Source organism: Erythrolamprus reginae, chromosome 2, assembly GCF_031021105.1.
Source record: "Erythrolamprus reginae isolate rEryReg1 chromosome 2, rEryReg1.hap1, whole genome shotgun sequence".
NCBI classification, from domain to species: Eukaryota; Metazoa; Chordata; class Lepidosauria; order Squamata; family Dipsadidae; genus Erythrolamprus; species Erythrolamprus reginae.
Window position 1 is genome coordinate 335,593,979 of NC_091951.1, and position 14,498 is coordinate 335,608,476.

Below are 14,498 nucleotides of genomic sequence, written 5' to 3' on the forward strand. Positions count from 1 at the left end.
TGAAATTTCCCTTCCCCCTAGGCTTATAGAATTTATACATGGTATGCTTGTATGTATGAGTGGTTCTTTAAATTGGGTTTTTAAAGATTATTTTTAATATTAGATTTGTTTTACATTGTCTTTTTATATTGGTATTAGCCGCCCCGAGTCTTCGGAGAGGGGCGGCATACAAATCTAATAAATGAATGAATGAATGAATGAATGAATGAATGAATGAATGAATGAATAAACAAACAAATAAACAAACAAATAAATAAATGTTATCTCGAATTTCCTGGTAGAATATAATAGTAAATCTATTTTGGGTTGTTGTTTTTTTAAAAAAAAATTAAACAGTTTTATCCTTAAAAATAACATTAAAACAACCCCAAATACAGAAAAAAAATAACAAAACGATACATACCATATAGAATCATTTTACATGGTTCCATTTCGTATATATAATTTTCTTTTGTAATTTTCTCTTCTATACTACCAGTATTTTCCAGTCCATAGACTGGTAGAATATAATAATCAGTCTATTTTGCTAACTCATAAAAAATGTAGACAGCATGCTGTGGTTACAACAATGCCTGTTAAACATTTTGCACAGATGTTTTCAAGCCATAATATGAAGCCATAGAAAAGTGCAAGACTTTAAGCTTAAGGGTATTAAGGGCAGTCTTACATGACAAAACATGCCCTTAATGAGCCCATTAAATCCTATTAATGTGATTGTCAGGAAAGATTTGTCATTGGAAAGATGTTTTCATCCATGAATGGTGTAGCTTGTTCCTAAGTGAATGTTACCATGTTGATCAAATTTGCTCCTTAGGATTGGGCAAGGTGGGAAATATTTGCTTTCTAACCGATCTGTGCCTGCTCCAAATATATATATATATATATTCAGAAAAAATGCTTTGACATGCAGGAAACTGGAATGTAGCAGCCTTTTAAAGCAACAGCATCTTTTTGCAGAGTAGGGAACCTGCCTGGACAAGGATGCAGCTGCAGCAGCTTTAAAGATGGAGCAGTTTTTGCATCTGGTCAAATATGGGAGGACTTATGTCCAAAAGACATGGTTGTCCCCAACTAAATCACATGGCTTTTATTGCTAGAGATTATAGCCCTGAATTTTATACTAAAAGAATTAGTAGGAGAAGATATAAACTGGAACTCAGTAAAGTCATCAAAACTGGAACTCAGTAAAGTCATCAAAACTGGAACTCAGTAAAGTCATCAGAGAAAGTGATAATGAAGATGTGTGAGAGAGAGAGAGAAAGAGAAAGAGAAAGGAGGGAGGGGTAGGAAGGAAGAGAGAAAGAGAAATGAAGGAAGAAGGAAGAAGAGGAGGAGGAGGAAAAAAGAGAAAGAGAGAAAGAGAAAAAGAAAAAAAGAAAAAAAGAAAAAGAAGAGGGGGAGGAGGAGGAGGAGAAAAAGAAGAAGAGGGGGAGGAGAAAGAGAAGGAAAAGGAGAGGAGAAGGAAAAGGAGGAGAGGAGGAGGAAGAGGAAGATGAAGAGGAGGAAGATGAAGAGGAGGAAGATGAAGAGGAGGAGGAGAAGAGGGAGAAGGAGAAGGAAAAGGAGGGAGTAGGAGGAGGATGAGAATAAGGAGGAGGACGAGGACGACGACGAGGAAAGGAAGAAAAAGAAGGAGAAGGAGGAGAAGGAGGGAGAAGGAGAAGAGGAGGAGAAGAAGAAGGGGGAGGAGGAGGGGGAGGAGGAGAAGGAGGAGCCGTGATCACTGCACAATACTCTTAAAGAGCTGGATAGCTTGGCTAACTCCTTAACTACATTTACAGTAGTCCTCAGCTTATGAGCACAACTGGGACCAGAATTTATCTTGCTAAGAGATGCGATTGTTAAGCGAATTATTATTATTATTATTATTATTATTATTATTATTATTATTATTATTATTATTTATTGGATTTGTATGCCGCCCCTCTCTGTAGAATATGTCTGGGAAAGTTGCAAATCATGACCGTAAGACCTGAGTTGCAACCACATGTCAATGTCACATTGGTGACATTATTATCAGGTAGTCCTCAACTTACAGCCACAATGGAGCCCAAAAATCCCGTTGCTAAGTGAGAAAATTGGGAATTGGAGGTATTTTATGAGTCACAAGGAAGCATCCTCCTGAGTAACCACTCTTACCTCCTATAGGCCCTGCGAGTCCTAGCATCAAGAAGAGGCTCCTCCTCTTCTCCTGAGTCACTCATCTCAGGAAGTGCAGAAGGCCCTGGTTGCTCTTCAACCTCTGACACCACATTCTCTTCACTCTCAGGCTCAAGTGTCAGGATCATAGGTTGCTTGTACTGCATTGTCTCTGAGTCCTCTGGATCCATTGCTAAGAGTTACCTTGGTATATTTAAGAGAACACTTTCACTCCCATATTTTACATTTCTATAGAACAGAGATCTTCAAACTTGGCAATTTTAAGACTTGTGGACTTCAACTCCCAGAATTCTCCAGCCAGTTATGGCGGTTGAAGTCCACAAGTCTTAAAGTTTATTTATTTATTTGTTTTGTCAAGTTCATATTGGTGATATACAGAGATACTGTATAATAATATTTATATACATGATACTAGTAAAAGAGAAAGATTAGGACAGGGGACGGAAGGCACTCTGGTGCACTTATGCACGCCCCTTACTGATCTCTTAGGAATCGGGAGAGGTCAACAGTGGATAGTCTAAAGGTTAAAGTTTCGGGGTTTAGTTGATGATACTACAGAGTCAGGTAGTGAGTTCCATGCATCAACTACTCAGTTACTAAAATCATATTTCCTGCAGTCAAGTTTGGAGCAGTTTACTTTAAGTTTGTATCTATTGTATGCTCATGTGTTCTTGTGGTTGAAGCTGAAGTAGTCATTGACAGGAAGGACATTGTAGCAAATAATTTTATGGGCTATCCTTAGGTCGTGCTTAAGGCGACATAGTTCTAAGCTTCTAAATTTGGGATTGTAAATCTAGTTGCATAGGGTATTCTGTTGCGAACGGAGGAGTGGAGGCCTCTTCTAGTAAAGTATTTCTGGACGTTTTCTAGTGTGTTTATGTCCAAAATGCGGTGTGGGTTCCAGACAGATGAGTGGTATTCCAGGATTGGTCTGGTGAAAGTTTTGTATCTCTGGTTGGTAGTGTGAGATTACCGGAGCAGAAGCAAAGAAGTCTTAAAGTTGCCACGTTTGGAGACCTCTGTTATAGAATCTGATCTGTCCAAAGCCAGAAACTGTTTTGTCTGGTGATATGAAATAGGGGAAACAATTTTGAACTGTTATAGGAGAGTGGATTGGAAGCGGCATGTTTAAAAAAAGAGATTCAAAATTAGTCTTGTTTAAGGCTGAAATTTGATTGGCTGCCATGTTACACTGTCTTTTTCAATCTGGAGTCCTTCTCCTTCGCAAAGACTCTTCATGAGCAATTAAATTATATTTGTCCTGGTTCTCACCTAGATTTTATGCATGGATGAGCAGAACTAATCTTTGTTTTAAAGTAATCCGTGTTCCTATAATCATACGAAGAAACACAGCAGGATTTTCAGCTAGGCTGCCCTGATATAGTGCCTGAAACAAACTACTGTATATATATTCTTCTCCTGGAGAGAAATAAATTATTCTCCATTGATTTTGCAATCTTGCAGTGTTTTGCTTTAAATTTGATCTTGACCTACTGCTTTTTCCCCAAATTTGAAGTTTATTCTATTTTTATAACATTTTGCAATGCATTTTTTGAACTTTTCTTGTAAAACCCTGCCTAGAACAGCGTACCCCGTCCAGATCAAATTGGCCCCTAATCTGTTGGACTTTTGTAAAGTGTTGAATACCCAAATTTGGGGGGGTTGGTTTCCAAGAGGTTAGATTGCCCATTGAGAGGTCTCTCTGAATAGAAAATAGACTAACAATACTGGATCTAGAAAGCTTAGAACTACGACGCCTAAAACACGATCTAAGTATTGTCCCCACAAGATCATATGCTGCAAAATCCTGCCTGTCAATGACTACTTCAGCTTCAACCGCAACAACACAAGAGCATGCAACATATGCAAACTTAATGTTAACTGCTCCAAACTTGACTGTACAAAATACGACTTTAACAATCGAGTTGTCAAAGTGTGGAGCTCATTACTGGACTCAGTAGTTGCCAACCCCTAACCCCCAACATTTTTCCCTTAGACTATCCACGATTGACCTCTCCAGGTTCCTAAGAGGTCAGTAAGGGGCGTACATAAGTGCACCAGTGTGCCTTTCGTCCCCTGTCCAATTGTCTCTCCTTTATCTCATATATGTTTTCTTCCTTTCATATATCTTCTCCTCTATTTTTATATCTTTTCTTCTATCGTTTTCTTTATATATATTACTACCTGTCTATTCTCTTCAATATGTATTGTGTATTGGACAAAATAAATAAATAGATAGGTAGGTAGGCAGGCAGGCAGGCAGGCAGGCAGGCAGACAGATATGATAGATAAATAGATAGATAGATAGATAGATAGATAGATAGATAGATAGATAGATGATAGATATATAGATAGATAGATAGATAGATAGATAGATAGATAGATAGATAGATAGATAGATAGATAGATAGATAGATAAATAGATCAATCCATTGTTTTCGGCAAACTAACCCATTGTTTTGTTGGGCTTGGTTTCCGATAACCATTGTCGTTTTTTCATTCTTTGCTAATATTCTTTTTATTGTTCTAATCCGTATTGGGTTCCTTTCCGATATGGGCCACACTGTGCACCAGTAGTAAAAATGGTGATGTACGGTGGGTGGCTGCGCACGTCCCAGTGAGGAATGCAGGAATGCGCAGGAAGCAAAATCTTGCGAGAGGATGCACGCAAGAGAGAGATTTCAACAAAACTTTGCATGTATGGAAGCAAAAAATTACCAACATTTTGTGTGCGCTCACATCATCTCACAAGATTTTGCTTCATGCACATGCGCAGAAACAAAATTTCACTGGGATGCACCCACCTGCCTGTCAATCACCTGGAGCTATGCGCGCATTGTACCAGTAGCAAAGTAAGTAGGAACTGCTTCTAATATATATTTTTGTTCTACATGGATGACATGGGCAGCCATACAAATAGATCTAATAAATAAAAACATGTTGCATGCATGTATGTATGGCCCTTCATGGCATCAGGCCAGAATATCTCCGAGACCGCCTTCTGCCGCACGAATCCCAGCGACCGGTTAGGTGCCACAGAGTTGGCCTTCTCCGGGTCCCATTGCCGAAACAATGTCATCTGGTGGGACCCAGGGGAAGAGCCTTCTCTGTGGCGGCCCCAACCCTCTGGAATCAACTCCACCCGGAGATTAGGATTGCCCCCACCCTCCTTGCCTTTCGCAAACTCCTTGAAACCCACCTCTGTCATCAGGCTTGGGGAAATTGATTCCCCAGGACCATTTTTGTTTTATGCATGGTTTGTGTGAAATGTATGATTGCTTTTTATATGAAGGGGTTTAAATTCTTTTAAATATTGGATTTGTACTGTTTTTATTGTTGTGAGCCGCCCTGAGTCTTCGGAGAGAGGCAGCATACAAATCTAATTATTAATAATAATAATAATAATAATAATAATAATAATAATAATAATAATGCAAAATGGATAAAGAAAAGTATGGATCATCGACATCGCAATCCCAGGGGACAGCAGAATTGAGGAGAAGCAGCTAGAGAAATTAGTGAAATACGAAGATCTAAAAATCGAGCTGCAACGACTCTGGCATAAGCCAGTGAAAGTGGTCCCAGTGGTACTTGGCACGCTGGGCTCAGTACCAAAGGATCTCAGCGGACATTTGAAAACCATCGGAATTGACAAAATCTCCATCTGTCAATTGCAAAAGGCCGCTTTACTGGGATCGGCAAACATAATTCGCAGCTACATCACGCATTCCTAAGTGCTTGGGAAGCGCCCGACTGGTGATGAAATGCGAAATCCAGCATAGTGATCTCGTTTGCTGTGTTGTACTGACATAATAATAATGTATGTTTGTATGTATGTATGCAGGGGTGGGCTACTGCCCAGATGGGGGGAACACAGTGGGGTAGCGAAAACAAAGCTCACCCCAGAGCATCCAATTTGCACTGAAAGTTGTTGAAAGAAAATGCAGAGCGTCCTGCATAAGGCACAGTGTGGTCGTAAAATCTTTGGTAGCCCTTCACTGTATGCACGTATGTTTACAAACTTTTTTACTTATGTAAAATATTTTTGCATAATTGTTCACCAATGAGTTAGCATTTTTAAATTTTACCAAGTTTGTTTCTCAGCTGGGATCAGAAAAACCGGCATGAATTAAGTTCTTTAATTTTTTACCCAAGAGCAATGGCAAGCTATTGGGTGAGTGGCTACGAAGACCCTGTATTGGTGCCAGCCCCAGTAATTAGAGGCACACAAATGGGCTAATTAATAAAAAGGATTTAATATGTACAAAAGTCCCAATATTGTAAAAGACCTTTAAGAGTCTTTTCAGAGACTCTAGCAAATCTAGCAAAGTGTTATCAATTGGGCAAGGTCCCAAAGCAAATATAACCCAGTAATAATTGCCAGCTGTAGCCAGAATTCTCAGACGAAGTCCTCAGAAATTAACTGGAAGACCGAAGCTCATTAGCAAAACCAAGAATGTGCCCTTTTAAAATCCAAACCAAATGCAAGAGTCAAGACAAGATAATTCCTCGGTTTTCTGTAACAAGGCAGAGCATGCCTCACCCTTAAATAGTGTGAGGGCGTGACCCAATTACTCAACAACAACACTTATGAGTGACCCTTTTCCTAGCCAACCATTCATGCCTTTTCCATGACCTACGAACCCTAGCATCCAGAAGCGGCTCCTCCTCTTCCCCTGAGTCACTCAGCCCTGGACATGCTAACTCAGGGGTAGGCAAAGTTGGCTCTTCTATGACATGTGGACTCATAGAACTCCTGAGCTAGTATGGCTGCCTGGGGAATTCTGGGAGTTGAAGTCCACAAGTCATGGAAGAGCCAACTTTGCCTATCCCTGTGGTAACTCATTGCTGACAGGAAGTGCTGTTTCGTTCCTGACAGGAAATGCCAAGTCATTCATGTCAGGCAGTGCTAAAGGCCATGGCTGTTGTTCCAACCCTGACCCCTCATCACTGTCACTCTGGAGCGCCCGAAATACAGGATGCCTGTCTCACCTCTCCACCATCTCTGCGTCCTCGGAGTCCATAGCTATTTGCGCAGGACGCAAGCGAAGCATCACAGACCCCCTCAACCATCCAGCATAGATTATATGCATTACAGTCAAACCTCCTACAGCAGTGATAGCGAACATTTTCAGCAGCAAGTGCCCAAACTGGAACATGCAGGCATGCACACGTATGTCCATGCGCCTGAAACCTGGAAGCCCGAAAAACAATCTGAAAATGCCCTCTTTTTTCACCATTTTTGAGCTGTTTTCAGGCCATTTTGGGGGGGGGGGGGTGTTCCAGGCATTTTTTGGGCCATTTCCAGCCTGAAAACTGCCCAAAAAAGCCGCCCCCAAATGGCCTGTTTTTTCCCATCTTAGCATCGTTTTATATACCAAGGCCTCTAACTTTTCTCAGAATGCTATTATCTAAAATAGGGGTGTCCAACCTTGGCAACTTTAAAACCTGTGGACTTCAACTCCCAGAATTCTCCAGCTAGTCATGCTGGCTGGGGAATTCTGGGAGTTGAAGTCCACAAGTCCATAAGTTACCAAAGGTTGGATATCCCTTACTTACAGAGAAGGTATTTTCAGAATATACATCTTATCTCACTTCCTTGAAAGTAAGCTACTTTTAAGGCCTGGAAACTGTGGAGAGTCAGAAGGCTAACAAAATCTTAAAATATAACATGTTTTCAGTATATTTTACCCATGTAGTATGGCTATATAATTTTTATCTTTCACATCCGTTCCACTACTTTCCCTATTGGTATCATTATTGTGATTATACTCTTTTATTCTTATTCTTACTATTATTTGTTTTTGCATGTACATTGAATTTGCACTGGGAACAAATTCCTTGTGTTTCTATTCTATTCTTATTTCTATTTCTATTCTTATTTTTCTTTCTCTTTCTCTTTCTTTTTTCTCTTTCTCTTTCTATTCTACACTACTCTATTCTCTACCAAAATTTTTACTACCACACTCTGGGTGTGGCTTATGCAGGATGCCCTGCATTTTCTTTTAACATCTTTCAGTACAAATTGGGTATTCTTGGGTGCAGCTCCATTTTTGCTACCCCACTGTATCCCCCCCCATCTGGGCAGTAGGCCACCCCTGTCTACTCTACTCTACTCTACTACACTACACTACACTACACTACACTACACTACACTCCATTATATCCCAAACTCTAGTCCACTCTGCTCCATTCTATTCCTAGTCTAGTCTAATCTATTCTAGTCCAGTCCAGTCTAGTGTAGATTACCGATACAGCAGTTTTTGCGCTGCTGGGATTCCCCTGCTGGCATTCCCTTGCAGCATCACAAAAACACGAAAGTCCAGAGGTGGGGTTTCCCATGGAGGGGATCCTCAGGGGAATCCCAAATACAGCTTTTTCAAAACATAGTTAGCAAGGGAGCTAACATGAATTCTTATTTTTCATTGCTTCCTTTCGCAGAGTGAACTGGATGAGAATCAGATTCAGATGGCTGGAGATGACGTGGACTTGCCAGAAGACCTCCAGAAGATGGTAGCAGAGGATCAAGAAGAAGAACAGGACAAAGATACCCTTTTAGGACAGCTTCAGAACATCCAGAATATGGACGTGGACGCTATCAAAGAAAAAGTCCAAGCGACTTTTACTGATATTAAGCAGTCAGCCGAACAAAAGTGTTCTGTAATGTAGTGAAGACATTTCACAAGACCTAGGTATAAACACCCATAGAAGTGGATGGCTAGTGGGACCACAGCAACAATTTGTGCTGCTGCTGACTCAATACAACTTCCCTCTTTATGACAAATTGTATTTTGTTTTCTTTTTTCCAGATAACATTAAAAATGGCTATTGGGAGAAGTCATGATGGTGATAATGTGACTCCAATTTTGTAGATTATTATAATCCATTTCGGTGCCCCCTTTTTCTCACACACTTGTTTGCTTGCTTGCTTGCTTGCTTGCTTGCTTGCTTGCTTGCTTGCTTGCTTGCTTGCTTGCTTGCTCGCTCGCTCGCTCGCTCGCTCGTTCGTTCATTCATTCGATTTTTATGCCGCCCTTCTCCTTAGACTCAGGGCGGCTTACAACATGTTAGCAATAGCACTTTTTAACACAGCCAGTATATTGCCCCCACAATCTGGGTCCTCATTTTACCCACCTCGGAAGGATAGAAGGCTGAGTCAACCTGGAGCCGGTGGTGAGATTTGAACTGCTGAACTCCAGATCTACAGTCACCTTCAGTGGCCTGCAGTACAGCACTCTACCTGCTGCGTCACCCCGGCTCTATTTGCACTGAAAGATGCTGAAACAAAATGCATAAGCCACGCCCACAGTGTGCTAGTAAAAATTTTGGTAGCCCATCACTGGGTGCCTCTTATACTCTGAATGTAGGTTTTTTAAAGCTTTTTTTTCAGCCCTAATGAGGTGGCTTGCAGGCTTTTTTTCATTGCTACTCCATCCGAAGAATGCTTTTTCCAGCCCTAACCAGAGGATAAAATAATGTGTTGAAGCCAGGGGTGGGCTACTGTCCGGAAGGGGGGGGGAGCAGTGGGGTAGTGAAAATGGAGCTCCACCCCAGAGCCCCCAATTTGCACTGAAAGATGTTGAAAGAAAATGCAGGGCGTCCTGCACAAGCCACGCCCACAGTGTGGTAGTAAAATTTTGGTAGCCCTTCACTGGCTGAAGCTGACCAGATTAAGATTGCCAGATGAATACCTGGAAGACAGATTCCCCCCCCCCCTATTTTCCTCCCTGAAAACTAAGGGAGGAAGTACATTTTATACTCTGGAAAATGCTGTATAGTATTGTTGTTACTTTGATGCAGCTAAACAAGTATTACATTGAACAAAATATTCTTCTACCAGCACTCAAAGATTGCATGTTTCTTATAAGATGCAAAACTGTTTTTCCAAGGGATATGTTGTGTCTTTGTGTGTCTGTGCTCACGCACATACTTGTACATGTGTGTGTATATCTGGGTGTCTCTGTGTGGTTTTGACTGTATCTAACTATCCATGTGTGGCTAGGAACTGAAAGCAGTGAAAGTGAACTTAATTAAAATTAAAAAGGAATAGGCAATGAAAATTACGATAATGACAAGTACTGTAATAAAAACAATTATTTTCTTCTATTAGTGAACTGATTATGGTGTTTTTCAGAATACAGTGATACCTTGTCTTACAACCTTAATTGGTTGCAGGACGAGGTTCTTAAGGTGAAAAGTTTGTAAGACGAAACAATGTTTCCCATAGGAATCAGTGGAAAAGCGATTAATGCATGCAAGCCCAAATTTCACCCCTTTTGCCTGCCGAAGTGCCTGTTTTTGCGCTGCTGGGATTCCCCTGAGGCTCCCCTCCATGGGAAACCCCACCTCCAGACTTCTGTGTTTTTGCGATGCTGCAGGGAAATCCCAGCATCGCCAAAATGAGCGCTTAGCTGGCAACAGAAGTCCAGAGGTGGGGTTTCCCAGCGAAGGAAGCATCACAAAAACACCGAAATCCTTGAAACCGCACCTCAGGACCTCTGTGTTTTTGCGATGCTGCGATTTCACTGAGGCTCCCCTCGCTGGGAAACCCCACCTCTGGACTTCCGTTGCCAGCGAAGCACCCATTTTTGCACTGCTGGGATTCCCCTGCAGCATCACAAAAACACGGAAGTCCGGAGGTGGGGTTTCCCATGGAGGGGAGCCTCAGAGGAATCCCAGCTGTGCAAAAACGGGTGCTTTGCTGGCAACGGAAGTCCAGAGGCGGGGCATCCCAGCGGCGGTGGTGGGTTTGTAAGGTGAAAATAGTTTGTAAGAAGAAGCAAAAAAATCTTAAACCCCGGGCTTGTATCTCGAAAAGTTTGTATGACGAGGCGTTTGTATGAGGGGCGGCATACAAATTTAATAAATAAATAAATAAACAAACAAACAAATAAATGAGGTATCACTGTATAAGACACACTTTTTGCCCCCCTAAAAAGGCTGGGTGCATTTTATACACCAAAGGTAGACAAAAACGCAAGGCAGGGAGGAGGCAATGGTCCATGACAATCCCTGCAGCCTGGAATAACTGATTAGTGTGTGGATACGCCTTCTGGAATACCCCCAATCAGCTCTGCATGCTTGTTACTATGTCTCGGTCAGCCTTGTGCGAAACCCTCGAATATACACACAGCAGAGTTATTGTAGTGGTGTAATTGTGTGGCCTAGCCAGTTAAAGACACAGATTTAGTATTTAACAAAGCAGTATTTGCATATATACAACACAAAGTAGCAAAAGATAACAAACTGCACACAGCTACACACAGCTAAGAATATCTCAAAGTAAACACCCCCCACAGGAGAGAGGTATGGCGCCCTCTTATGGCCAAACCAGCCAAAGCTCTTAAAGTCATATTACATCTTTACAGTTATAAACTATCATTGGTAGTTTACTACATGGCAACCCCAAAAACAGGTGAGTACCTTGTACTAACAATGCTGAATCAGGCTGCAGTAATGTGCTGAAGCTGACCTGGCTGTTTGCTATTTGATGCAAGGATGTGTCAGAGTTTGCAACAGCAATTGCATCCAGAAAGCACACAGAAGTAACTGATTCAGCAGGATTCACTAACTCCACGTGAAGTGTTAATACCACTTTATAAGGCCTTGGTAAGGCCACACGTGGAATACTGCATTCAGTTTTGGTCGCCATGATGCAAAAAGGATGTTGAGACTTCTAGAAAGAGTGCAGAGAAGAGCAACGAAGGTGATTAGGGGACTGGAGACTAAAACATATGAAGAACAGTTGCAGGAACTGGGTATGGCTAGATTAATGAAAAGAAAGACCAGGGGAGACATGATCACAGTGTTCCAATATCTCAGGGGTTGCCACAAAAAAGGGGGAGTCAAGCTATTCTCCAAAGCACCTGAGGGTAGAACGAGAAGCAATGGGTGGAAACTAATCAAGGAGAGAAGCAACTTAGAACTAAGAAGAAATTTCCTGACAGAATAATTAATCAGTGGAACAGCTTGCCTCCAGAAGTTGTGAATGCCCAACACTGGAAGTTTTTAAGATGTTGGATAATCATTTATCTGAAGTAATGTATGGCTTCCTGCCTAAGCAGGAGATTGGACTAGAAGATCTCCAATGTCCCTTCCAACTCTGTTGTTATTACTATTGCTATTATTTATTTATTATTTTATTTTATTTTATTTTATTTTATTTTATTTTATTTTATTTTATTTTATTTTATTTTATTTTATTTTATTTTATTTTATTTTATTTTATTTTATTTTATTTTATTTTATTTTATTTTATTTTATTTTATTTTATTTTATTTTATTTTATTTTATTTTATTTTATTTTATTTTATTTTATTTTATTTTATTTTATTTTATTTTATTTTATTTTATTTTATTACTTTATTTGACTTCTATGCCGCCCAATCCTGAAGGACTCAGGATGGCTTACAACAATATAAAAATACAAATGCAGTAAAAAAGAAGTCGAATATGGAAAATCTAAAACTATAAACCCCAGTTAAAAACCCGTAACACCATCAATCCAGGCAACACACATACACACCATTCAATGTAATTTGGCCATGACAGATGTCAGTTTCATGGCCCCCAAGCCTGCCTGCAAAGACAGGTCTCCACAGCCTTTCTGCAGGTCAGTAGGGTGGGAGCAGTACGGCCATGGAGGGGGGAGTTGGTTCCATAGAGCCGGGGCAGCTACAGAGAAGGCCCTCCCCTGTGGTCTCACCACCCTGCATTGCTTAGTTGATGGAACCTGGAGGTGGCCAACCCTGTATGATCTTATTGGTCTCTGGGAGGTATGTGGCAGGAGACAGTCCCGTAGATTATTACTATTATTGCTATTATTACTATTATTGCTATTGTTTATTTATTTATTTGATTTCTATGCCACCCTTCTCGAGGCAACTCATTACTACTACTATTATTATTATTATTATTATTATTATTATTATTATTATTATTATTATTATTATTATCTTTATATATAATATAACACATGAAGTAAATACAATGGTACCTCTACCTACAAACGCCTCTACTTACAAACTTTTCTAGATAAGAACCGGGTGTCCAGGATTTTTTTGCCTCTTCTCAAGAACCATTTTCTACTTATAAACCCAAGCCTCCGAAACTGTAACCGGAAAAGGCGTGGAGAAGCCTCTGTGGGGCCTCTTTAGGAATCTCCTAGGAAGAAATAGGGTGGGAAAAGGTGGGGGAAAGCCTCTGTGGGGCCTCTCTAGGAATCTCCTGGGAGGATACAGGGCTGAAAAGGGCAGGGAGAAGCCTCCATGGAGCCTCTTTAGGAATCTCCTGGTAAGAAACAGGGCTGGAAAAGGCGGGGAGAATCCTCCGTCGTGCCTCTCTAGGAATCTCCTGGGAGGAAACAGGGCCAGAAAAGGCAGGGAGAAGCCTCTGTGGGGCCTCTCTAGGAATCTCCTGGGAGGAAAGAGGGCCTCCATTCTCCCTGTGATGTCCCCAATTGCACGCATTATTTGCTTTTACATTGATTGCTATGAGAAAAAATGCTTCTTCTTGCTGCTTCTCCCCGCCTTTTCCGGCCCTGTTTCCTCCCAGGAGATTCCTAGAGAAGCCCCACAAAGGCTTCTCTCTGACTTTTCTGGTTACAGTTTCGGAGGCTCGGGTTTGTAAGTGGAAAATGGTTCTTGAGAAGAGGCAAAAAAAATCTTGAACATTCGGTTCTTACCTAGAAAAGTTCGTAAGTAGAGGTGTTTGTAGGTAGAGGTACCACTGTATATGAAACTGATAAAAAATATGCAACATATTAGTCTTCTTTTTCTATAACTTCATTGACAGAGGCGCTATCTCTCATTTCAAGCAATTTTCGAGATCAAGATTCAACAATTTCCATCAAAATATTTTGCTCCATTTTTTTCTTAGCAAGATGAGTTTATTATCCTCTATATCCCTATAGTGTCAAATGTTCAAAGTTCCATTATCACATTTCCTCTTTAAAAACAACCCCAAACTACCATCATTTCCCACTGGAAGAATCTTTCTAATTATATCCTTCTAAACTATAATTTCAAATCCATTTAAATTTAATCCATAGTTAACTTTTTAAAAATCCATGTTCTAAGCACCCCTTTTCTATTTAATAGAATTTTTCCCCCAGAACTTTTAAAATTGTATTTAAAACTCAGTCCAAGGAGAAAGCACCCAGCCATATCCATACAGGAAGAAATTGCCAGTGGAAAGGGTCCTAATGTTTCCTGGTCAGTAAAGGAAATACTCAAAAGGTGATTAAGAAATTAGTCTTGGTTGAGTTTAATATCTTTAAAAAGCCGCATTTCACATGTCCCTTAGCTTCCAACCATTCAATTTATAAGCCAATCAGTACT

General features: G+C 40.7%; 1 protein-coding gene across 1 annotated transcript in view; it reads left to right on the forward strand.

Moving 5' to 3' along the window:
- CPLX4 (complexin 4) overlaps positions 1 to 8,877 on the forward strand; it is a 32,739-nt gene extending 23,862 nt beyond the window's left edge. The window contains exon 3 of the mRNA XM_070736402.1: positions 8,602 to 8,877. Within this exon, the coding sequence (XP_070592503.1) occupies positions 8,602 to 8,829 (228 nt within the window). The 3' untranslated portion in view covers positions 8,830 to 8,877. The remainder of the gene's footprint in view (positions 1 to 8,601) is intronic.
- The last annotated feature ends 5,621 nt before the right edge of the window (positions 8,878 to 14,498 follow it).